The sequence below is a fragment of the Myxine glutinosa genome, chromosome 10 (genome assembly GCF_964187855.1).
Source record: "Myxine glutinosa chromosome 10, kmMyxGlut1.1, whole genome shotgun sequence".
NCBI classification, from domain to species: Eukaryota; Metazoa; Chordata; class Myxini; order Myxiniformes; family Myxinidae; genus Myxine; species Myxine glutinosa.
The window spans coordinates 80,181,033-80,207,112 of NC_136270.1; the positions used below are offsets into that span (position 1 = coordinate 80,181,033).

The 26,080-nt window shown below is 44.6% G+C and overlaps 1 protein-coding gene across 2 annotated transcripts in view; it reads left to right on the plus strand.

Annotated features, from left to right (window-relative positions):
• Window positions 1-20,396, plus strand: part of LOC137433440 (CBY1-interacting BAR domain-containing protein 1) — a 41,279-nt gene extending 20,883 nt beyond the window's left edge. Inside the window, exons 4-8 of one of the 2 annotated variants that reach the window (XM_078785802.1) lie at window positions 2,094-2,195; window positions 3,869-3,973; window positions 4,225-4,338; window positions 17,140-17,247; window positions 18,711-20,396. In XM_078785802.1, the coding sequence (XP_078641928.1) occupies window positions 2,094-2,195; window positions 3,869-3,973; window positions 4,225-4,338; window positions 17,140-17,247; window positions 18,711-18,965 (684 nt within the window). In that variant the 3' untranslated portion in view covers window positions 18,966-20,396. The remainder of the gene's footprint in view (window positions 1-2,093; window positions 2,196-3,868; window positions 3,974-4,224; window positions 4,339-17,139; window positions 17,248-18,710) is intronic. The other variant, XM_078785803.1, reaches the window with a different exon arrangement.
• Window positions 20,397-26,080: the final 5,684 nt, after the last annotated feature.

A 26,080-nucleotide genomic window follows, 5' to 3' on the forward strand; every position in this document is an offset into this window, starting at 1 on the left:
GCTAGTTCTTGAGGCAAGCATCACTGACCTCCTGCTAGATATTGAGTTTTTTTTATTGGGGGGGGGGGGGGGGGGAGTGTTACGGATGCGTTTATGGCTTTTTACCTAAATTTTAATTGAGGTTTCTATTTCACAGTTTAAAATTTTAGGAATTGCAATTTTCAAATGGTAGATATCAATTGAGGTTTCATATGAAAACCTAACTATATATTATATATATATATATATATATATATATATATATATATATATATATATATATATATGCATTTCACATTGAAACAGACTCACTTATTCTGAAATGGTGTTTCCCTTCTGGGTAGAGGGATTGAGACATACAGTCACGTGAAAAAGTAAGTACACCCCATGTAAAGTTTTGACTTTTTCAACATATTTCAACAGACAGCTATTGGATCTTCATTTCAACAATATCGATAGATAAAGGTGATATAATATAACAAATAGCATGAAACATTTACATTTTGTAGTCCATTGTATAATTTCAGTAAACATAAATGCAAATTTCGCATGTGGAAAAAGTAAGTACACCCCGACATTTATCACTACTTCAAATACCTAAAATTAGAATCAGGTGCACCAGCTCAGGTGCAAATGATTATAACATCATTAGAGAGGGTCTTGGAGGAACCTGTCTCATTTAAACCTCAGACATTTAGTTTGGTTTGCTCTTTGTTGTTGAAGTGTGTGGCGTCACCATGCCGAGATCAAAAGAGCTCTCTGAGGCCTTCAGAAAGAAGGTTATAGATGCCGACGAGTCTGGGAAGGGATTTAAAAAGATCTCCAAACAATTTGAAATCAATCATTCGACTGTCCGGAAGATCATCTACAAGTGGAGAAGATTCCAAACAACTGCAACTTGTTCACTGTTCAGGCCAGGCCACCCCAGCAAGTTCAGCCCGAGAGCAGACCGCAAGATGCTGAAAGAAGTCTCGAAGAACCCCAGAATGTCATCACGGGACCTACAGGTAGCTCTTGCCACTGTTGATGTCAAAGTGCACGAGTCTACCATTAGAAAGAGGCTGCACAAATTTGATCTACATGGGAGATGTGCCAGGAGGAAACCTTTGCTGTCCAGAAAGAACATCAGGGCAAGACTAAAGTTTGCCAATGAACACCTAGGCAAAGACCAGCACTTCTGGAACAATGTGCTCTGGACAGATGAGTCAAAGGTAGAGCTATTTGGCCACAGTACCAGAAGACATGTTTGGCGAAAACCAAAGACAGCATTTGACCACAAGAACCTGATACCAACTGTAAAGCATGGTGGTGGAAATATTATGGTTTGGGGCAGCTTTGCTGTATCAGGGCCTGGGCAGCTCACCATCATATAATCCACTATGAATTCTTCATTGTACAAGAGGGTGCTTGAGGATAATGTGAGGCAATCTGTCAGGAAGTTGAAGCTCAATCGAAGGTAGACCTTGCAACATGACAATGACCCTAAACATACCATTAAATCCACCAAGGAATGGCTGAAAAGAAAGAAATGGAGGGTTCTGGAATGGCCAAGTCAAAGCCCGGATCTAAATCCCATCGAGATGTTGTGGGGGGATTTGAAACGAGCTGCGCATGCAAGAAACCCCTCAAACATCGCACAGCTGGAAGAATTCTGCATGGAGGAGTGGGCAAAAATTTCTCCCAGTCGATGTCAGAGACTGATAGACAGTTATAAGAAACGCCTACTTGAGGTTGTTTCTGTCAAAGGGGGCAATACCACCTATTAGAGCCAAGGGTGTACTTACTTTTTCCACATGTGAAATTTACATTTATGTTTATTTAAATTATACAATGGACTACAGAATGTAAATGTTTCATGATATTTGTTATATTATATCACCTTTATCTATCAATATTGTTGAAATAAAGATCAAATAGTTGTATGTTGAAATATGTTGAAAAAGTCAAAACTTTACATGGGGTGTACTTACTTTTTCACGTGACTGTACCTTATTGGCGTGGTACAGATTGACAGCGTTGCACATCATTGGAGACTATATACTGTACTTCCGAGATAATACTATGTGGACCTAAAAAAATGGTTTATTCATCGATTGTGCTCCTTTTGGATACAGGAAAACTTCAAAACTGCCATCAAGGTGCAGAAGACTGAAGCACGGCAAATAAAGCAGTTGAATCGGTTGCGGAAACGAAATCCATCCGACCGTCATGGTTTGGTATCCTCAATGCAACGTGAAGTTAATGAGTAAATACTAAAGTAGCTCTACATTTATGTTTCTCTGTTTACTTCCTCATGGATCATTCAATATTGTAAAGATACAGCTTAGCACGACTCATTGCTAAAAGCAATTTGGCACTTAGGATTTGCTTCATTGAAGGTGACTGGAATAAATTTATAACAATTAGTCATTCTCAAGGTTAAGCAAATATTTATATCTATGACTATCGACATTAAAATTGAGGCTCTACCAGATAATGTCATTATCTTAAAGCAGAGTAAGTGAAGGTGTTATGATCATTGTCTCTTAGCTTTTGTGGAGTGTGGGCCTTTACTATTGACACCCAAGAATGAAAAACGCCTCTAGGAACGAGTATCGTTCCCTTCCACGTGATAAAGCTTGTGTCTTTCATCTTTTGAAAAAAAGAAAAGAATTTACTGTATTTTTGATTCATAAAGAGTAGATTAATTAAGACTGGATTTATGTTGGTGAACCCTTTTTGAGAGCGATACCACATTAATGGCTTCTCTTATATCTCAACACAGCATTATGTGGTTAACTGAGTGCCAAATCATCCATCTGAATAGATTTTTGACGACTGGAAAATGCTACTCGCTTTCCTTTACTCATTGTGCAGTCACAGGTAGGCATGTGGTGCAAGACGTTCGGTTGGTGTGGGTTGGTATGCTTAGTCATGGTTGTAGCACATCATCAGGTTTAGTGTTTCCAGTGACTGCTTGGATATACATTGCCTAATTCACTGAAATGGAGCAAAAAAACTTCGCTTTGACTCGTTCTCAACAAAACTTATGGCATCAATGTTGTGCCTCCTTAATGTTACATGTGCATATTCACTCAAGTACAAACCTATCAGCCTTCTCCTTATGATAAGGAAAGTAATGGAATCTGTCATTGTGGCTGACCTTAGGCACTATCTCTTCTCTAACTCACTAATCTCTAATAATAATTAAGTTTCGCTTCATACTATCCAATCTTCTCTGGATACCAACTGAAAGAGGTAGAGTACCTGGAGCTCCTTGGCCTCACTCTGTGCTATAAATTCTAATGGGAGGGTCATATCTCCAAAAAGGCGTCAAGGATTATTCACTGATTGAGCATTCTTCAAAGAGCTATGGGATTGTTGAGCTGCACCAAGTTCATGACGGTGACCAAAGCTTTCACACGGAGCTTCAGGAAGCATGGCTCTCTGCTCTTCCCACCTTTCTTCTCTTGTTGCTGAGCTGGCGCTCCTGCTTTCCACCTTGCTTCTCTTGAAATGCTTGAAAACAAGGCCTTCTCCATCATTGACACCTCAAGACAGGAGGCAGATTGCCAGGGATTGACACTCTCCGACTGGCAGCAAGTTGGTGGGCCCTCTAATTAAAATAAACGTACATTTGCCCTTGCTCCTCATACTTCTACTACCTTTATCCTCTCCTAGCTATATTTACTAACACCACAGCCGTGCGGCAATATAGGTTAGCACTCTCTGGGGCGGTATTGCACAAAGAGAAAACAACGGCGTGCCTTAGCACCTCCCTCAAGTGCATTCTAGTTTGGAACAATTTTTGTACAATAAATCAGAAATGGCATCCTTTCTCAGACATTTGTACCTCAGGCTGGACCGTGTGTGTGGATGGCCTTACCCAGCTTGTTTGTTGCTCTGTCAGGCTGAGTTGGAATTGCAGAGGACCAGGGTGGACACAACGCGCAGCGTTCGGCAGTTGGAGGAGATGATCGATGATTTTGCGCTGCAGAAGATGAAGGACATGAAGGTGCGTATTTATGTTGTCAATAACATGGTTGGTGTGATGAGATTGTTTGTTTTCACATTCCCTCAAAAATGCATTGCTCATTAGTAATATGAGATTATAAATGTTTAGATTGACAATTTCAATACCAGTAAACCAACTGATATGATGATATTGGTTTTGTTTAACGATTTTGAAAATACAATCATTGCTCTGTTTTGAACAATCCTCCTTTTTTCTGGTGCCATAAGCTATGCTTCCGGTGTGTGCCACAGCACATCTTGTGTGACTTTGTACACATCGAGTTGTTATTCCATTCCAAGGCCCTGGAGCTGTACTCAAATGCATTCCAGTGCATCCACAATGTGGATGAAGACTCTGACCTTCAGGTATTAAACAGAAGGGGTAAAAGGAAGAAAGGGATGAATGTCTATAAATCCTACTCAGCAATTTTAAACATACTGTGATCAATCACTTCCTGAATAAAGTAATTTATCAGAAGATGCAGGATGTATATATATTACTTGCATCAGGATGTATTTACCTTGAAGGTAAGTCTAAGGCTCTAAAATTGACTCTACAAGGTACAAGTTAGTGGGAGCCCTTGTAGCTCAACTATTCCATAATGAAATGTTTAAGCTAGCAAAGTTTTCAATAAATAGTCTCTGACATCTACTTGCAATTTGAAAACTCACAAAAAGCCAACATAGGGCATAAAAGGAGCAAATGTGCTATACCTTTGCAGCAACCAATTGGTTTACCCATCTTTGGTAACCTATCCACAGTTCTCTTAAGTCGGTGGCCTCGTTGTCTTATTACTTCTCCTCCGGGCTCGCTCCCTCTGCTGTTGTATCCTCCATAACTAACACTTCCCAGCTTCTTCAGGATGCACGTTTTCTTCCGGTAATTATCTAGATTCTAGAGTCTAGAGGTTAACCTCCAAAATCCAGGATTTGCACCTAACTCCATTGTTATGTTCCTCTTTCCTCCGATTTATGGAACTGTCTTTTGGAGACTGTTCAATCCCATTCTTCCTTACAGGTCTTCGGTGCACCACCATCTGTCAGACGGGACACCACCCATTCTTACTCATGATCCTTTCTAGCCCCATTAACCTTACTAAATCCAACCCACTTACTTGCAGGTTTCTGTGTTGCCTGCCCTTCCCTCCCTCCTTTCCTGGTCACTTTTTCCCTTGCTTGGTGTTTCTATTGTTTCAGGTATTCATAGAGGAAAATAGATCTTATTTGATACCAAGGCCCCGAAGTTTTACTCCTGTCGTGCCCCACGGTCAGTGCGTTTTCCAATTCCATAAACCTAGATTTTGTACACAAAATATAATGAAAATGGCTCGATCAAGCATAGCTATGACTGTCATATTTATTGCAATTTAAAAGTTCTGTTGATTCGGGCTACACTTTAATGCTGTAGCAATGAACCGATTGGTTAACCACTTGCTTTCATCTGAATTCTGGCTTGTATTGCCTGTGCTTGCACCTGATCATCTGTACTGGTATTGCAGTTCACTTTTTTATTCTTCCGCCAATGAAGTCACTGGAGGCATTATGTTTTCTGGTTGCTCGTCCGGCTGTCCGTCCATGATATGTTTTCGTTACCGTGATAACCTAAGAATGGCCAAAGGCATCTCAATCAAACTTAGAACAAGTATGTATAATGATGCAAAGATCAACTGATTACATTATGGACCAAGAGGTCAAAGGTCAGAGTTCCTGTTCAGTAAAACTTCTGTTACTGTGCTAACTTGTGAACCAGTGATGGAATTTTGCCCAAACTTGGTGTAAGTATTGTCGCATGCCTGCCCTGTGGTTAACACCGCAGGGTGACAGAGGACCAAACGAGCTTTAACTTCGAGGTGTTGAATTCAATGGCTTCGTAACACGTGAGGGAAGCAAGTGGGGAAGAAGCCGTAAGCGCTTACCTTCACGAGGCCACCCGACGTTCTCGACCCTGCAATAAATTGACTCAAACAGATACGGAATTAAAATGTACAAAAATACCGGATTTATTAAAGAAAATGCCGGTCACAAAATAATGCATGATAAAACTCAATTCCTAATTGGAGTGCTCCCACACAGACCCAAATACAGTCAAAGGGAAATATAACTGAAAAATAAATATGTGTAGTTTGTGGCACTTAGCTCGAATCGGCTCTTGAATCTCGTCGGGAATTGTCAAAATCCCCTCGCGTCCTTGGCAGGAAAATGTGCTCGTTGGCGCGAACTAGGCCTCACTGCGTGTCCACTCACTCCTGGTGTCGTCGAGAGTGCAGCGAGCAGGCAGCGCCTGTCCACTCGTCATTCTTGCTTGGGAAACCGCAGTTCCTCCTCCTCACGATCACTATGAAGATGTCGGAATACAACCTTTGTGATGAATCTTCCTTGCACAAGAGCAATAGCGACCGTTTGCTATGGGATCCAAAATAAGAAGAAGAAAAGGCCGCCATTCCAATTATTTTGTACTTGAGGCTCTGACGTCATCCCACGACGTCTCCGTGTCCGCTCCTATCAGCGAGTCCCATCTTACCAGTCCTTGTGCCAATCAAATCCCGGACCAATCGCTGCTCTTCTAGGCATGGCTCCACCAACCTTTTGTCCTGTGTGCTCACCAAGTCGATGTTATCCACGGTAGTGTTCGATGCCTGGTTTCTGGGTTGATTTTTATTTAGCGTTATTAATTATGGTGTCGATTGCTTGGCTTGGCTATGGTGCGTAGTGCGGTGTCATAAGGAACACAGGAAAAGATTACATAGGCAATTACATACAGGGGATTAATTTACCCATAATCCCTCGCTAATTAACAAATCCCACCCCTCTCATGGGAACGAAGATACAACCTCTTCCTCGACATATGGTCTACACAAATTTCCTACTTATTATACATCGAGGTTTCTTCTTCTTCATGACAGTCAGAGCACACTAATCTATACACTCTACCTGGCTCTGAGGTAATCATTGTCTACCCCCCTACAAACATAACAGTATATATTGTTACGGATACGGGGGACTGCTCTCCCGTTAGCAAGGGGTGATTAGCCCCTTGTCCTGTTAAGCTGGCCGTCTCCCCGGTCCTGGTACTTGTAACGCCCTCCCACGGGATGGAACGGATCAGGGTTATGGGTCCAGGGTTTATCCCGAATACCTTTATCCGTCCCTCCGCAGAACAGGGAGACAAGTACCGCTCGAACCCCGGTTTTAGATGGACTAGTTGCCGAGCGGTTTTAGCAACCCGAAGTTCGAGCCATTAACAGTACTAAACCCGATCCTAAACGTTGGCCGAATCGTGCCACAGGTATTCAATGAAGGAAATCACTAAAGCGACCGAATGTGAAGAAGAGAAGAAGAAGAAGTAGGAAGAACAAATATGATTTATTGCGAACTATTAACAAGACCAAAAATAACCAAGGAGAATGGGAAGGATAAGAAAATAACTGAACAGAAAGGAGCAAGGAGACACAGTGCAATATTATTAGCTTATCTATGAACAGTCTTACTTATAACCCCAAGACAACATGAAAGACGGACAAACGGGCACACTTACACAGGGGAAATGGCCGATTAGATTGAATGCCAGCAGGACGGGGCACGGTCCAGGGAGGACGCTTCGAGAAGGTGTCAGGGCCGGTGGCGTGGTGCTGGTTTTTCTCGCGTCGATTCTGCAGTCAGCAGGGCCCAAGACGACACGAGGCGGCGCAAGCTCCAGCGCAAGGGGGCAGCACGTTGAGGCAGTCCGCGCACGTAACCATTCGTGTCCGCTTCTCCCCTATAAAACCCCGCGCTTGCCCTTTTATGACGTGCTTTTGGGATCAACCCGCGTGCGTTGGATCCACCCCTCGGTGAGCTCGCCTCAGCCTTGATTGGTGCGAGGGCTCACCGATCCCACCCCTCTTGATGAGGCGTTGGCAAAGCCACGCCTTGTTCCTCGCGCTTGGCTGACTCCTCCCCCCCAATGACGATGGTTCGGTGCCACGCCCTTCTTCCCCGGGTTAGAGCACATGTAATGGCGTCTTGTGGAGAGAGGGAAATGGGCCTACGCTCATTTAATTGATGCAACGCAATGAATTAGTGGACCACAGAGCCTTATACTAACATGTATTAAGGACATAACTACGAGGGGAACTTAAGATTTGCTACGTGTATGCGATGAATTAACTAAGGGCGACCTCTGATCTTTATACTAGAGTTACAGCATTCAAAAGGGGAAAATTTACACCAAATTACATACACGATTCCCAAATCCCCAACAATATTATGATGAAAAGATGAACTGATTAGATTTCTGCATCAAAGGCCAAAGGTCAGAGGTCATTTATGGTAAAAATGTGATACTTGAGACCAGATGAAGGGATTTAAATCAAACTTGGTTCAAGTATGTATAATGATGTAATAATGTGGACGGAGGCATATCAGTCGATGTTGCGACGTCGAAAAGTGCGATTCTAGTTTTTATTATTTTCTTTATATATGGTCGATGCTCGTGGAAGTGTGAGGACACAGAACAGATCAGGACACAACATAACAAAGGAAACAGCAGGAGAAAGGGGAAACAACAACAGCAGGGCAGAGGGAGAAAGTAGATGGAGACAGACAAACAAGGGATGCATGAGAGGTAGTGCAGAATGCAAGGGGTGGACAGGTTGGATCCATTTAAAGCAAAATTTTGGGAGGGGAATGATTTAACGGGTGTAAAAAAGATCATGGCTTTGGGAGGAGATGACTCAAGATGGTGGAGAATAGCCATCTTGAAGATCTGGAGGGAAGAATGCGATTGAAGAGAGTGTGGAAGGTGGTGCCACATTTGAATATCATGATTGAGAGTTTCCGCTTCAGGATTTACTCCCAAATCAATTGAGCTGATAGCACTCTCAGTTTTGAGTCATTTCTCCATTTACAAGTTCCATCTGGTGCACTTTAGGTGTGATGTCCTATGCTCTTGTGTGGTGTTCGTTTTTGTACACATTGTATGAGCTTTATTATTTAAAAATAAATTGCCCACAGGTGTGCAATAGGCAGGCCAATTATGGAAATGCTCATCAAGAGTCAATAAGGTAACATTTAGATATAGATAGTACTAAGACGAATAGACAATACTTGTGACTCATTCCAGTCCTCCAATTTTGGACAAGAAATGAATGTCACCAATTGTGCTATGAATAATGAGTTTTCACTCTGGACCAATGTTTTTTTTTTTCATGAATGTTGACATTACAGTGATGTCATAATAGCATGATTTTCTTCTTTTCTTTACCTTAGTGCTGTTGTTTATTACCATAGCATTTTTACCAATGTTATTGCTGCTCTTGCAGTGGTGAGAAAAGAATGTGAACCCTTTCGAATTTTCTGTATTTCTGCATAAATTTGACCTAAAATGTGATCAGATCTTCACCTAAGTTTCAATCAACAGGATGACAATCAAGATGATGACCTAAGTCCTCATAATAGATAAAGAGAACCTGATTAAACAAATAACACACAAAAATCTACTTTCCCATTCATTTATTAAGCAAAATGATCCGACATTCAATTTCTTTGTTGTTAAAAGTATGTGAACCTTTACATTCCAGTAACTAGTGGCACCCCCTTGAGCAGCAAGAACTTCAACCAAACGTTTCCTGTAACTCCTGATCCTGCACATCAGCTTGGAGGAATTTTGGCCCATTCCTTCTTGCAGAACTGCATCAACTCAGATATATGTGGGTTTTCTTGCATGAACTGCTCACTTCAGGTTCTGCCACAACATGTCAATTGGGTTAATGTCTGGACCTTCACTTGGGCATTCCAAAACAGAAAATCTCTTCAGCTTCAGCCATTCTGTTGTAGATTTACTTGTGTGTTTAGGATTGTTGTATTGCTGCATGACCCACTTTCTGTTAAGCTTCGACTCACGGGCGGATGCTCTGACATTCTCCTGTAGAATTTGCTGGTACAATCCAGAATTCATGGTTCCGTCAATTATAGCAAGCCGTCCGGGTCCTGAGGCAGCAAAGTAGGCCCAAATCATTATATGCTTCATGCTTCAGGGTTGGATGAGGTTCTTATTGTTGGAATGCAGTGTTTGGTTTTTGCCAAACATAACGTTTCTCATTTAAGCCAAAAAGTTCAACTTTCGACTCATCTGTCCATAGAATATTCTTCCAATGGCCTTCTGGGTCATCCAGGTGGTTTTTGGCAAACTTGAGACGGACAGCAACGTTGTTCTTGGAAAGCAGTGGTTTCCTCCTTGCTATCCTCCCTTGCACACCATTCTTGTTCAGTGTTTTCCTGATGGTGGACTCATGAACACTGACATTAGCCAATGCAAAGGAGGCCTGCAATCATTAGACGTTGCCCTGGGGTTCCTTGTGACTGCCACAATATTTCACCTCCTGGATTATTGGTAACCTTGATCATGAAATGATATTCTTTGGACGACAGAAAGAGTAACAATGGTGTTGAATTTTCTCCATTTGTACACTATCTGCCTGACAGTGGATTGGTGGAGCCCAACATCTTTAGAAATGGTTTTTGTAACTCTTTCAAGACCAATGAGCATCAATAACTCTTTTTCTGAGGTCTTCAGAAATATCTTTTGAACAGGGCATGATACGCTTCCACAATCCTGTGTGGTGATCCACCAGACACTGATGGTGACAAACAAAGTTTATCCTTTTCATAGATGGCAGGGCCACCCAAACTCACTCCTGATGGTCATCCAATTGATTGAAACTGTTTACCTGACTGTCGTTACCTCCTTAATTGAGCTGATTAGCCTCGAGGTTCGCATACTTTTTGTGACAAAGAAATTGAATGTTGGATGATTTTGCTCTTTGATTTTGCTTTTTGATGGAGGAATGAGGTTGGACACGATGGATACGTCTTCTCCCCCACCCCCTCCTCCCTCTACCCCTTCCACCTCCCACCTTCCCTCCCCTCCCCCTCTCACCTTCCCTCCCACTCTCCCTCCCCTTCCCTCCACCTCTCCTCTCCCCCTTCCTCTCTCCCCCATCTTTTCATATTCCCATCACAAAGAGACTCTGTGTTGCCTGGCAACGCTGAGTACCTTTGCTAGTAATCAAATAATTCGTGAAAATAAACACTGCCGTCTCATTTTCCTGTATGAGGCATACGTCACAATCATCCCCTGAGCTTATCTTTAAGAAACCGCAGAACATGACACATTCTATCAGTTTGTATAAATTAACTATTATTCTGCATGGGATGTCCATATACACGGTCTGACTCATTACCTCTTTACCGAGTGCTATTTTAGCTGCTCAGTGTATTTTGTATTGTGTTGGTCCGATGACTTGTACACTATGAAATTTGCATTCATTCTATGCAAAGAATATGTTGTTTTTTAATAGGATGTTTGTAAAGTTTGCGTCACACAGAATATTTCCATTGTCTGTCAACGTTTGTTGTATAAGCAGCGCGAACCAAGTTACATCATAAGAATTAGAACAGCACTCGGTAGAGCGCAAACCTCCGCCAGGCTGACCAGTTTATGTTTTGTATCCCACGGATAGGCCGGATCAGAGCCTGTGATTGATGCTGTGAAGAGGAACAGGTTGAGATGGTTTGGTCATGTGTTGAGGAAGGATGAAAGTGACTGGTTGAGAAGAGTGATGGAAATGAATGTAGAAGGAAGCAGAGGACGGGGAAGACCGAAAAAGACTTGGCTAAAGATGGTGGAAGAAGAAATGCGGGCAAGGGGGTTAACAAGGAGAGATGCAGAAAATAGGGCAAAATGGAGAAGATTGTCATGGGGACCGCAAGGCTAACCCCCGCTCTAGCAGGGAAAATGGCCTTAAAATGCATGTTGTTGTTGTTGTGGATAGGCCGGATCTGGATCCGGACCTGAACCAAAATCGAATCGGCTTGTTCTTGTCACTTGACAAACTCGTCCACCTAGTTTTGTCATAACCAGTCCAAAACATTTTGAGATATCATGCTGCATATCGTTTATTCCCGATCTCTTAAAGGTGAAGAATCACTTAGAAAATTCTGATATGTGGATCCGGATCTTCACCAAAATCTATGCAATTCGTCCTCATAATACACCCAATCTGTCCACCAGGTTTCGTCCGCATGTGTCCATCACTTTTTGAGAGATTCCGCTCGCAGCCAGACAGACAAACAACCACACAGGGGTGAAAACGTAACTTCCGTCCACCTTCGGTGACGGAGGTGAAGGCAGACATGATTATCAAAAGCAAAATTAGCATAACAAACACAATTATTTGCAAACAACCTGGTTAGAAATTCCGATGCAAACGTGGCCCTTATGAGGGCCATACTATATGAGACGTGCATATAAGTGGAATGGGAACAGGTATCACATTAACATCAAAGCATCAATGTCATGTTTGAATCTTTATTTGCATTTTACGATTGCCATGGTGTACATTACATACTCTTAAAATGCTCATATTGTTGTTTCACTATGAATAAAATTACTTTCTAAAATATATGACAGCAAATAACTTTTTTCCCCCATTTCCTTCTATGAATACCTGAAATAGATCCCATTTGACTTTCACTTGCACAATTATTACTAATGTTGGGGTAGGGTGTCACATTGTCCTGGCTACATTCTATAGGTTTCTGATGTTACCCCACTGTCCTGGATTATATTCCAAATCATTTAATAATTAATGCCTATTTCTCTGCTTGCACTGTTTCTGGGGGTTATATGTTTCAAGAGTATGGCATACGTATGGGTGAAAGCATGAAAGGTCTGCGGTCTGAACCAGACCATTTGGCAAATTATACCAAAGACATGCGATATAAAATGGTACATGCTGCTTCCTTCATTGATGCTCAGCATTTAAAAAGGTTAGAACATTTACAAGCAACCATAGGTTGGCAACTATTGCACAGGCTTGATGAGTCTACAGGCCTCCCTCTGAATTGAAGTTCCTCTAAAAGGAACTTCGTCTTAAAGGAACTCGTATTTAATGAATGCACAGTTCTTTATCTACCATATAAAACACAATGTGTGTTTGTGTGTGTATGTGTGTGTCTGTCCCCCTTCATAACGGTGTGTTTTAAAGGCTTTGACGTGAGTAGTGCTTTAGGAGGGATTTTAGTGGGGTCTTTTTGGTCCTTTTTGGTTCGTCCACAACTTTTGTTTGATGGGCAATCTTTGAACACGACTGTGTGTCCACCAGTTAAAAAACCTAAAAGACTCTGAGGACCGAAAAGACCCCACGGACCCAGAAGACCCAATGGACCCCAAACACCCAAAATACCAGAAGACCCAAAATACACTGTACACTGTTAAAGACACAATTTAAGACCATGAAGACCCAGAAGACCCCAATGACCCAGAAGACCCAATGGACCCCAAACACCCCAAATACCCAGAAGACTGTTAAAGACCCAAAAGACCCTGAAGACTAAAAAGACCCTGAAGACCCAATGGACCCTGAAGACCCAAAAGATCCCAAGGATCCAAAAGCCCCCGAGGATACAAAAGACACAGAGGACCCAAAAGACCCCAATGACCCAGAAGACCCAACGGACCCCAAACACCCAAAATACCCGAAGACCCAAAATACCCTGCACACTGTTAAAGACACAATTTAAGACCATGAATACCCAGAAGACTCCAAGGACCCAGAAATCCCCAAGGACTCGGAAGACACAATGGACCCAAAAGACCCTGAAGACCCAAAACACCCCGATGATCCAAAAGACCCAAACAATCCCGAGGACCTAAAATAACCTGAAGACCCCAAATACCCAAAATACCGAAAAAAAACCCTGAAGACTCAATGGACTCCAAACACCAAAAATACCATGAAGACCCAAAATAACCTGAAGACCCAAAATAACCTGAAGGCCCAAAAGAACCTGAAGACCCAAAAGACTGTTAAAGACCCAAAAGACCATGAAGACCCAAAATACCCCAAAGACCCTGAAGACTAAAAAGACCCTGAAGACCCAATGGACCCAAAAGACCCCGACGATCCAAAAGCCCCCAAGGATACAAAAGACACAGAGGACCCAAAAGACCCCAATGACCCAGAAGACCCAAGGGACCCCAAACACCCAAAATACCTGAAGACCCAAAATACCCTGTACACTGTTAAAGACACAATTTAAGACCACGAAGAACCAGAAATCCCCAAGGACTCGGAAGACACAATGGACCCAAAAGACCCTGAAGACCCAAAACACCCCGAGGATCCAAAACACCCAGAGGATCCAAAAGACCCAAACAATCCCGAGGACCCAAAATAACCCGAAGACCCCAAATACCCAAAAGACAAAAAAAACCCCTGAAGACTCAATGGACCCCCAAATACCAAAAATACCATGAAGACCCAAAATAACCTGAAGACCCAAAAGAACCTGAAGGCCCAAAAGAATCTGAAGACCCAAAAGAACCTGAAGAACCTGAAGACCCAAAAGACCCTGAAGACTGTTAAAGACCCAAAAGACCATGAAGACCCAAAATACCCCAAAGACCCTGAAGATTAAAAAGACCCTGAAGACCCAATGGACCCCGAAGACCCAAAAGACCCCGAGGATCCAAAAGCCCCCGAGGATACAAAAGACACAGAGGAGCCAAAAGACCCCAATGACCCAAAACACCCTAAAGACCCAAAAGACCATTAAGTATGCTGAAGATCCAAAAGACCACAAAAACCCAAAAGACCCTGAAGATCCAAAATTCCCCAAAGACCCATTAAGACCCCGGATACCCAAAAGACCACAAAAACCCAAAAGACCATGAAGACCCAAAATACCCAAAGACCCAAAATACCCCAAAGACCTTTAAATACCCCGAAGATCAAAAATATCGAAAAGACCCTGAAGACTGAAAAGACCCCAAAGACCCTGAGGACCCAGTGGATTCCAAAGATGCAAGTTACCCCCAAGACCCTTAAATACCCCAAAGATCCAGATCAAGGACCCAAAATACTCAAATGACTCAAAAGACCTAGAGGACTAAAAAGATTAAAATGACCCATAAGATACTTGAGACCAGATACTTACAATTCTTGTTGCTTCAAGTTGGCAACAAATTGGTCCAAAGCTTCTGTCGATGAACCAGAAGACCCAAAATACAAAAAATATGCTGAAGACCCAAAACACCCTGAAGACCCAAAAGACCCCAAGGACCCAAATGACCCAGAGGACACAAAAAACCCTGAGGACTCCAAAGACACAGAAGAAGAGTAATTATGTCTCTTACATTGGAATTGTAGATGGTGGCGAGCAAACTGAGCCTCAAGGTCAGTGTACAGAAGTGGTATTTTTTTTTAATCACAATAAATACAAGGCACAGGGAGGTGAAATTTGCTGCACATGATGTGCAATGCACGCAGAGTAAAACGAGTGTTCATTTACGCCCATAGGATGTCTAATAAATAAAGATGATATGAGCACCACTGACACTAGGCCCAGACTTCAGACTTTTTCATGCTCACGCAGCTGTACCGTCAAAAACTGTTCCAACCCGTCATTTTTGACGGGCTTTATACTAGTTCTCCAATATAATTGTTGCGTAGATCACGCTCAATAAATTTCAAACTGATCAGAATAAGCGTTTTCCCTGTCAAATTATGAAGTATAATTAAGGCACCAATGATGTCATCATAATAACACTAATGCCCCATGCAGAGTTGTTTACAATGTCACGTTTCAATTTTTCCCATGGAGCGATTTCGGAGATATAAAGGTGCAGTATTTTTCGGTTTTTCCAAGATGGCACCTGTACCACGTGACCTATGACGTCATAATTATCATTTAAAAAATTCTACAGGAGTAAGTGTTCCTATGGTGAAAATTGCATGTCCATCAGACCAAGATGTGCACAGAATTTTTTTTCTCTGCACCAAGAGGTGCAGATCAAAAGTTTTAATTGTCGAATTATGACGTCATAATGAATTTTCTGATGACATCATCATTAACATATCTTATCCCCCATGGGGAGTACTTGACAATGAGTCATGTTTAATTTTTTCCATTGAGTGGTTTCGGAGATATAGAGATTGCAACGTTTTTTCAAGATGGTGTCTGCACAACATGAGGTATGACGTCATAATCATGAATAAAGAAATTCTACAGGCAGAGGCACTCCTGTGGTGACAATCTCGTGTCAATCGGACCAACGGTTGCCAAGAAAATGAATTTTAAAAATGCAGAAACGTACATACTACACCACACTTGTGCATGCACATGATCGCTTAACCCCGTTTTTCGCTTAACCCCGTCAAAAGCAAAATAAGTCTTACCAAAATGGTGATACGCCATCTTGGTCAGCCCTCTGTGACATCGCTGGGTTCTTAAGCCACCATTTTGTTTTGGCTTATTGAAACGTGCCTTGGCTTGGAAACTATCTACTTTCACAGGAAAATTTATCCACACATGATAAAATTAATTAAAACAAAATTAATTAATGGTATAATTTATGAATGAATGAATAATTTACAAATTACTGAATGAATGAATAATTAATGAATTTATTAATAATTCATTCATGGTAAAGTTAATTAAAATTCATGGTAATCCACAATGTGAATTAATTGAAAGGAATTTCTGGGGTGGATGTATAAATGGGGAGATAATGGGGGTGGGATTGGGGAGAGAGAAGATCAGGTGTCATGCAGTATATGAGGCTTGCATATGGCCGATGGTGACGTGGGATGGGCAAGAGTGGCGTGTGATTTGAACCGGTAGCTAAATCCACGCCGACTCCCGCGACGACTTCCCCCTTTTGTGGGGAATAATTGGGAGGAATCCATAATCATGAAATAAAGGAGTGAAGAGATTACCTATCCAAAGCCTCGTTCCGAGGCCGTGCTTATCTCGTTCCGAGAACTTTGAACACCCCACATATGTCGGATTTATTTCTACAATTCCTTGGGCTCGTGGAGCATGCACATACATGATGTATTGCATACACGCAAGACGTTAATAAACAGTGAACCGTCAAACATAGTACATGTGATTTGAAATCTGGGATCCCAACATCTCGAGCTTAATGCTCAGATGGGAAAAATAAGAAGGCTAACCCACTTTCCGTTCATTTTAAAGATAGTGATGTTTCTTTCCCCATTTTCCTAAGTATGCGAGTTTGTTTTGTTACTTGTTCCTGTGTCTACATAACACCCTGAGTTAGTTTTTGTATTTTAATAATGTCTGCCATGGACTCGTTTTTGACTTCCCCTACTCCACGTACAGGTGTTTCGTAACTTGTTGCGACCTCTTGAGCAACCTTCAAGGTTGGATGTGGTTCGGCAGAACTCTCTCAGCTTCGCTGTATCAGCAAGCCACGGATCGCCATCTCTGGTACATCCTCCTATCACAAGCACCTTTAGTTGTTTTTATTTATTATTCATGCATTTTACATCCGAACGTTTACAATCTAGAACTATAATGATATTTTGGTGTTTTGTTTTTTTTCTCAAGTTTTCTCAATGTTTCACCCAGTAGGCAACCAAAGGTACACATACAGACATAATCACAAGATCATGGACTTATTGAAGAGTTCAGAAATCAAACTGACACAGTGACCTGAACATTTAGCTAAATGCCCTGTCATAAAACGATTGAGCTGCCATCTTCACAGTATCTGATAGTGATGACAGGCCTCCAAAGCAATCACAGACCCAAGTCTTCCTTGAAAGACCAGAACTATTCATAATCTACGAGGCTATTACCTGTAACTCAAGGAGGCTCCCCTTTCTGGGTTGGTGTCCCAACAGCACATCGGTCTTTCCCGAAATTGATGGAATCTAAAGCTCTTAAGATTATTCGCCATGATGAACCCAAAGCACTGGGCCTGTTGCTCTCATATCGCAGACATGTCAGGAGCCTCTCTGTTATTTTACCACCTCTTCACTGCTCTCGCCCCCTCTGCTCTCTATAACCTCTGACCTTCTTCCGAAACTCCTGGATGTATGCATTCTTCCATGAATGAGCTCCTGATTAAACTTTGAAAATCCAGGCTTTCTGGACACCTCAACTCTTTTGCTCTTCATTTCTCCCATTTGCACAACTACTTTCCTGAGGCAGTTCAAATCCAATTTTCCTTCCAGAGCTCAAATGTCCAGCCTACCGCAAGTAGTGCACTACCATTGCATGCCATCCCCTTTCCCACCTCACAATATTTTCTCCTTCCATTAATCCTCCAGCTAATCTAACCCTCTTAGTTGCATGTTTACCTGGTAGTTAACCCAATCCCTCTTCTCTCAATGTTTTCGTGTTCCTTCATTCCCTTTTTCATTGGCTCCAAGTCTTGCCCTGTTGTCCCACTTTCAGTTTGTTGCCTTTATACCTTCTGCCACTGAACTCTTCCATGAGCCTAGATGTTGTGAATTTTTTTTTTATAAGAACAGCTTTCTATGGTTCTCATGCGAATACATACACATGCAAATACATGCAAATAGACCATGTGTGTGAATCCACCTTGAACGTTGACTGACCCCCATTAGATGTTACCTGTGAATGTTGACCCCTTCGGCTACATTGGCTTTGCACGTCTTGTCCACTTTGTGAACCAAGTCTTGTTGAGTCACAATCGTGAATACCGCTGGACTTAATATGTGAATCACATCTCAGACACAGCCACCCACACATTCAGTGTAGTGATTCACCGGAAGAAATTTCCTAATTTGGTTTGGCATAGCTCTTATGTATGATACCTCCTGTGCGCTTACCTGAAACTGCTTGTGATTCGGATTGGTATTGCAAACAATTTCCTATTCTTGTTTCCATGCTCAAGTGCCTTGTTGCGATGATTGTCGGCTCAGAAACGCAGCGTTGAAACAAATCGCCGAGGCGTCGGTCGGCTCACGGACAACACCAACGGCAACGTTAAGGAGAGAGAGATTGAGGACGACTCGGAGGATGAAGAAGATGAGGACGAGGAAGAAGATCAGGAGGAGGACGACGACGAGGAAGAAGAAGAAGAAAACGAAGAAGACGAGATAGCAAGTTGCAAGGAGGAAGATGTTTCAGATGAAGAAACTGTGAAGCCCAGCTTCGTTCGTAGATACAAACACTAACGTATTATTTTGCATACTCTTCGTTTATAATATCTCCGTTTGATAATAAATTAACAAATAGGATATATTTTTATGTATGCTCGAGGAAAACGTGGGGGTGGGAGAGTGGGGATGGGGAGGTAAGTGAAATGTGAAAAATGTTATCGAGAAAAGGAGGAGGTAAGCAGAGAGCAAGGTAGAGGACTGGGCGTGGAGGAGAGGTTGGGAGAAGGTACAATTAAAGGTAGGCAAGGGATACCTATTTGAGACGGTGTATTCGTATAGAGTGCCAAGTTCCTCGTTTCGCTTATTGATTGTCTGAGTATGTTGTTTGGTTTTTTTTTGTGACGGTGTTTTCTCGTTCCTTTTGGTCACATGTTTTATATAAACTTTTCCAGGCCACGTGGGTGCATATAGTGAGTGGCTTTTTATCACAAATACATATACGTTAGTATTTGAACACGTTGAGTCGATATACAGTAACATAGACCGACCGTTCTGTATTTACAAGAAGCCTATTGGAGACGATATTGAATGATGCGTTTATTTGTGCTTTACCCAAAACGTACAGCCTATCGCCTTATTGTGATACCTTGATAGTGGATATGCCAGCCGGATAAACAGGGTACTTGTTCAATTTGAACTTCTCAATCATATGTGAACACCTCGTACTTGGGTGGATTATTGAACAAAAGTTTGTTTTAGCAGAAACGAGTTCGGTTTTGTACAATGCCAGGAAGGCCCGTTAGGTGGAGACTCGTCACACGCGCAGCACGATGGCACAAAACGTGGCAGTTGGTCATCCATCTACACAAGCTAACAAGACCCAGGGGTAGTGAAAAGTCCAGATTTGAATAGACCCCTTTGGTGTTTGACCCCCCACACCCCCTTTCTCACCCACATCTAATTCCCGTAAATAGCGGGTGCCAACTCTGTCCGTGCCCGCAGCCTTGCTGAACACCCCATAAGGGCTTCTGCAAGCGTTTCCATGGTTGAAGCAGCGTCAGGAGACAGCTGGGGAGGTGGGAGAGACTAAGTCACCGTTGGTATTTGAACCCGGGACCTGCTGTGCACTATTTTGGCACCTTTGTAATGCTTACGCAATCCATACTTTGGTGTGTACGTATCCCTTGACTCCGTTATGGAGTGCGGTACTGCAGATATTCCTGTAAAGTGTAAATGTATCTCGAGTATCTGCAGCCTTCTATTTCGATCCACATTACCACAAAATAACTCTTTTACAAAGCTCCAAGCCACGTTATGTGCACCATGGCAATGCGGTTGGTTGATATTGATTGGGACAATGTTCCATATAGTTAGAGAAAGGAACACCTTATGAACTCGTTTTTATTGAACGAGTGTGACGTTTTGGTTGGTATTTAAAGGTCCTTAGAAATAAAGAAATGGATGCAATAAAGAGGTATCTTTACAATAAAGATGCAATAAAGAACACGTTTTTTGCAATGTTTTGAAATGTTTGTGCGTTAAAAAAAATAAAAAAATAAAAATATATATTGTTACAGACGCGGTTTTGGATGTTAGTTTACCGAGCGGTTTGGTATGACCGCGTCTGCACAGTTTACCCGATTCCACTCGAACGTTGGCCAAATCGCGCTATGCTAAATCAATTAAGGAAAGGACACAACGGCTGGGATTAAATGACACGACACCAGGGGTACAGTTCTCAAGACCTCTGGAGGAGGTTATAATATTTGTATGCAGAACGTTTAGATTAAACGGACAAGAGGTACAGCATAGGAAGGTGGGCACTTAAACACGGTCTTATATTAGCCCTGACAGACCACAGATAAACGGGACAAGACTGACTCACACAGGGATTGATGGCAAGGAAGGGCAGGTAGTCGATGGATAGCACAAGGTGCACCTTGGCTCAGGGACAGGATAAAGCGCGGTCCAAAAGATGCAGGGAGGTCTCTCAGCGCTCGGAGGTGGCGACTTCTCTCTCCAAGCTGGGGGCGCATCTCACGTCACCTCCGGTAAGTGGCTGCGTATCCAGCGGGGAGTGACACGCCCTCGGCTCGTTAGCTCCGCCCCAGATGGAATCGGTCCGCCGCTTCTTATTGGGTGCGGGGGGGGTTACCGGGCTCCGCCCTTGACGAGGAGCTGACAGTCAGCCCCTGCGTGGTAACCCCGTCGGAGCACATGGGCAATGGCGGCTAACCAAGCCGGAGTGAGGATGCACACTCCCCGCGCCGCGCCGCGCCGCCCCCCTCTGTTGTTGTAGTTGTTGTTGTTGTAGTTCCATGAGGAAGAGATGCGGGGATGTATTGGGAGGTCCTAAACTCACTACTGGTGCCATACAATCACATTCTGGTGCAACGAAGAGTCAGAATTAATGGAAACGAGTCCTTAACTGACATAGACTAAGAATAACTAGCAAGATGTCCTCTAGTTGTCTACGTGAGATGCGGTGAACCTGGGCACGACATTTAATGGGGGAAAAAGGGGAAGGTCGGTTCTACAGAGTGTTGTTTACAGACAATGGGACTAGGGAATGGGGGATTGGGGATAGTTGGGAAGTATTGAGGAAATAGAGGAATATTTACAAGCGGATATGGATGGAGGCCAAATCCCATATCCGCAACATTGCACCCTTCTCTACCTCGGGGCGTCCCGACCCGATAAATTTTTACCTACTTTAGTGTGGCACTCAGATGTAGTTCCCTCTACTATTAACTCTACCCTGAGTGCGACAGTTTTACAGATGTTCACAAATGAGTAAATATGTCCCCCTGCGACGTTGCACCCTTCTCCTCACAGAAACACACCCACAGGATAACCGAATCGCGGAAAGAATTCTCAAACTAAACATACAGCCGGTAGGGAGCATTATTTACATAAGACTACACTGATATTTACACTACGATCCAGGACCTGTTTTTGGAGGAACACATGCAGATGTTATGCATAGAGAGAGCACGCATGCCAGCATCGATACACCAACCCACGAGTGCTCTGTGGCCCTACGGCCTTTAATAATGTGCAGAGCATCCCATCCAAGCACCAAAAGCACCACCCCATATTCATACAGTCAGCACCATCCGGTGCACCAATAAAGTGCTCAACGTCACCGGTGGTGTCGCAGCCGGCCGATGTTCTGCCGCTGGTCTTGCCTTGGAGCCCACTTGGTGTTCTGGCTTCCTTCAAAAACAAAGAAAGGCGCCAACCGCGTCCATTTCTTTATTGTGGCCGTCAGGGGGCCAACTATTAGTGGTTCACCTGTCTGGCATAGGTGCCACGTTGACCCATAGGTCCATCGACGGGTGGTGCTTGGCCGCAAAAGACTGCGGTCCATGGTGGGCGGCCACAAAAATTGCGGTCCATATGGTGTATCGATCCCGGCAGCAAGCAGCGAAAGTGCAGGCCCACAACTGCGGAGCCAGCACCTCTCTCTCCTCTCTCTCTGCCCCAAAGCCAGATCCTCGGAGGTGGGAGACAAAAGAAGAAGACAAGTGAGTAAGGTGGTAAGGGCGGAAAAGTGCACGCAATACAAGATGATGCACACTGGGGGCACATGGGAACCAGGTGAGACAGGTACGTTCCTACCGTACGCCCCCCCCCCCCCCACCAGGTAACCTACATTGCCCCTCCCTTACCCCTTACTGTATCCACAAAACACAACACTACCCATAAACATCTACTTTACAAATCAACAAACGTCCCTACTGTCTTCCCCGTTCCTCCCATAAACCAAATTCGTCTTCTCTCCCTCCTAACCAATCAAATTTGCCATTTCCAACTCTCATCAAAATTTGCCATCTCCAATTCAACATCAAAATTTGCCATCACCAATTCATCATCAGTCCCTCCTAGGGAGGGAGAGATGGAATCACCCCAATGTCTCATCCACGTCGTGATGCGTCTCACCAATCCAAACAGCAATTCTCCTTTCCTGCACACAGAACAAAGAAAACACAGGTGTGGAGTCATCATCACCACAGGTAAGTGGCTGCGTATGGTGCGACAGGTTCATCAATCCTAACTATTTCCTAAATGACTTTAACAACTTTACATTACCCGGGGTCTTTCTCCTGCCAAACCATTGGCCCTCTTACACTATGGGTTCTAAAAACCAATTCCCATTGACCAAAATGTGGTGCTTTTCAATTTGGGGTCTCACTCCCCCGATTCATCTCCCGGTGCCCTCGCACAATTTCTGGGCTGTGGCGTGTACCTCTCCCAGCGGGTCTACCCACCTGCACACCTCCACCACTGCAGTTGCCTCCGAGCTTACCTGCTCCTTACCCTAACCTAACTACCTGGGGAAAGCCCTCTGGCGCTCTCCCCACTCGGTGCCCTCTCTGGCACTGGGCTACCCGGGTCCGTCCTCCGGATCCTCGGGCCCCACTGACACTAACGGCTCCCAGAGCCCACCTGCGGCCTCACCTGGCCGACATCCTCACAGTGGTGGAGTGCCCAACCAACTACACACACTAACAGGCTACACGCCCAGCCATTTCCACAACACTAATGCACCCATCCACAATACCATTTTGCAACCGCACCACAAATGCCAATATCCAACCACAATTTACCTATACCCTCTACCTAACACTTACACTACCCGCCCCGGGTACTCGTGAAAGGGGTCCACTCTTCCCCCATCCACACCTTCGCACCATGCACACCACTCCGTACCACTTACTCCAACTCTCTCCACACCACCTTTACTTGCACACCTGTGCTCTCACACCTGGTGCCACCTGCACCCTTCTCTCCCCAAGCGCATTCGCGCTGATCCACACACTCACTACTCATACACTGCTCCACACACCTGTCCAGTTCTCACACAGCATCATCTCATCTAACTACTCCCCTCTGAAACTTGCGCTTCCCAGTCGTCCCTTTAAACTATTGCGCTCCCTCGTCATTATAATCCACACTAATCTACCTGCGTCCCCACTACAGGTATCACTGTCACTAACTAACCTTAACGTCACCTAATGTCATCTTCTAGGGCCCTATCAATATCCTAACCCACCCGGGCTAGTTTTCACTGCCATACACCTCATAACTAGTGCTCCTTTGCCCCACCATGGGAAGGGTGGCAGGGATGCCACCCTTACCCACCGGGCCCATCGCTCATCAATCCCCCAGTCCTCTGGCACTAATAAGCCCCCCTTATTCAGAGGTACTGGGTCCCGCCTCGGCATCTAAAGCCGAGGCAATCCACGGGGGCGCCTGCTCGCCGGTGTAAGGCCTTATCCGGTCGGCGTGGACGATCCGAGGGAGGGCTCGTGGCCCCATTTTGATCTTAATGACCACGTCACAGATTTGCGACAGGACGACTCCTGGGCCTTGCCAGGGGGAGGTGAGTTTTGGGCACCTTCCCTTCCGCCTCCGGGGATTAAAGAACCAAATCTTCATCCCCGGAGCGTATTGACTCCCCTGGCTCCGGTCGTCGTACCTGCGCTTCATCTTTTCCCCCGCCAGATGGAGTTGGCGGCGAGCGAAGGCATGGACTAGCTCCATGCCTTCCTCTAGGTGACGTGCGTACCCCTCCCTCGGCGGGTTAACCACTGTGTCTGGCACGGGACCGCATAGCAAGTCGGCGGGAGCCCGTAACTCCCGCCCATACATAAGCAACGCTGGACTGCATGCGGTGGCCCCGTGCTGGCTGGTTCGGTAGGCCATGAGCAAATAAGGGAGATGTTCGTCCCAGTCATCCTGACGGGTGGCGGTGAACAGTGCCAGTTGTTGGATTAAAGTTCGGTTGAATCTTTCCACCATCCCGTCAGATTGAGGTCTTAAAGGCGTTGTTCTGGTTTTCCGAATTGACAGGAGACTGCACACATCTTTTAGCAATTTGCTCTCAAAATTTCGTCCCTGGTCGGTGTGCAACTCCTGTGGAATCCCATGCCGGCACACAAATCCTTCCACGAAGGCCTGCGCTACCACCCCTGCTTCTTGGTTGGGGAGGGCGTAGGCCTCCGGCCACTTGGTGAAGTAGTCCATCACAACGAGGATGTACTTATTACCTAGGCGGGTGCGGGGTAGTGGGCCTAGGATATCCATGGCCACCCGCTCTAGGGGGGCCCCCACCTGGTGTAATTGAAGGGGGGCCCTCATCCTCCGTGCTGGTCCCTTTTTGGCAGTACAGGCGTCGCATCTCCGACACCAGTCCTGTATGTCGCGCCCCATATTCACCCAATAAAACCTCCGGCGTACCTGCGATGTCGTCTTTGTCCTGCCCAAATGGCCGCCGGGGTGGGTACCATGCACCTGTTGCAATATATCGGTCTTAAATTTATTTGGGACTACCACCAGCCAGGAAGTTTTATCAGAGGGAACCTCCATCCACTTGCGATACAAGATGTTATCCTTCAATTCCAGGGTCTGCCACTGAGCCCAATACGCCTTGGTCTGTGCCCCGAGGGGGGTGACCTCTTCCCCCTTTGGTCTTTGCCCCAATTTGACCCAATTGAACACTGGCCCCAGGACAGGATCCTCCTGCTGGGCCGTGCTCCATGCCAAAGTTCCGAATTCCTCATCTGCGGTTAGTGGCAAAATTGGCCCTCTCACCCGGGTTGCCCGGACAACGAGGGTCGGGTCCGAATCGCCCAATTGTTCCCTCTCCTCGTGTCTCGCACAAAATTTGCAGTTTTCCCCCAGACAAGGACGCCGAGAGAGTGCGTCCGCATTACCATAGGCCTTCCCGGCCCTATGGGCCACATCAAAATCGTACTGCTGCAACTTTTCCAACCACCTTGCAATTTGGCCCTCTGGTTCCTTGAACCGAAGGAGCCATTGCAAGGAGGAATGGTCAGTTCTAACCAAAAATTTCCGCCCGTACAAGTACGGGTGGAAATGGTTCATGGCAGCCAGCATGGCCAATAACTCTTTGCGAGTGACGCAATAATTTCGCTCGGGCCTACTTAAGGCCCGACTATAGTAAACAATCACTCTCTCCACGCCCTCCTGTGTCTGAGACAAAACTGCGCCCAATCCTTCCTGGCTCGCATCCGTGTCCAGGGTAAATGCCCCGTCACTAGTGGGGTAAGCTAGAAGGGGTGCGGATGTTAGACACCCCTTCAATTTTTGGAAGGCCTCGTGGCACTCCCGTGTCCAATTAAATCGCGTCCCCTTCTCCGTAAGCCGGTGGAGGGGACGGGCCA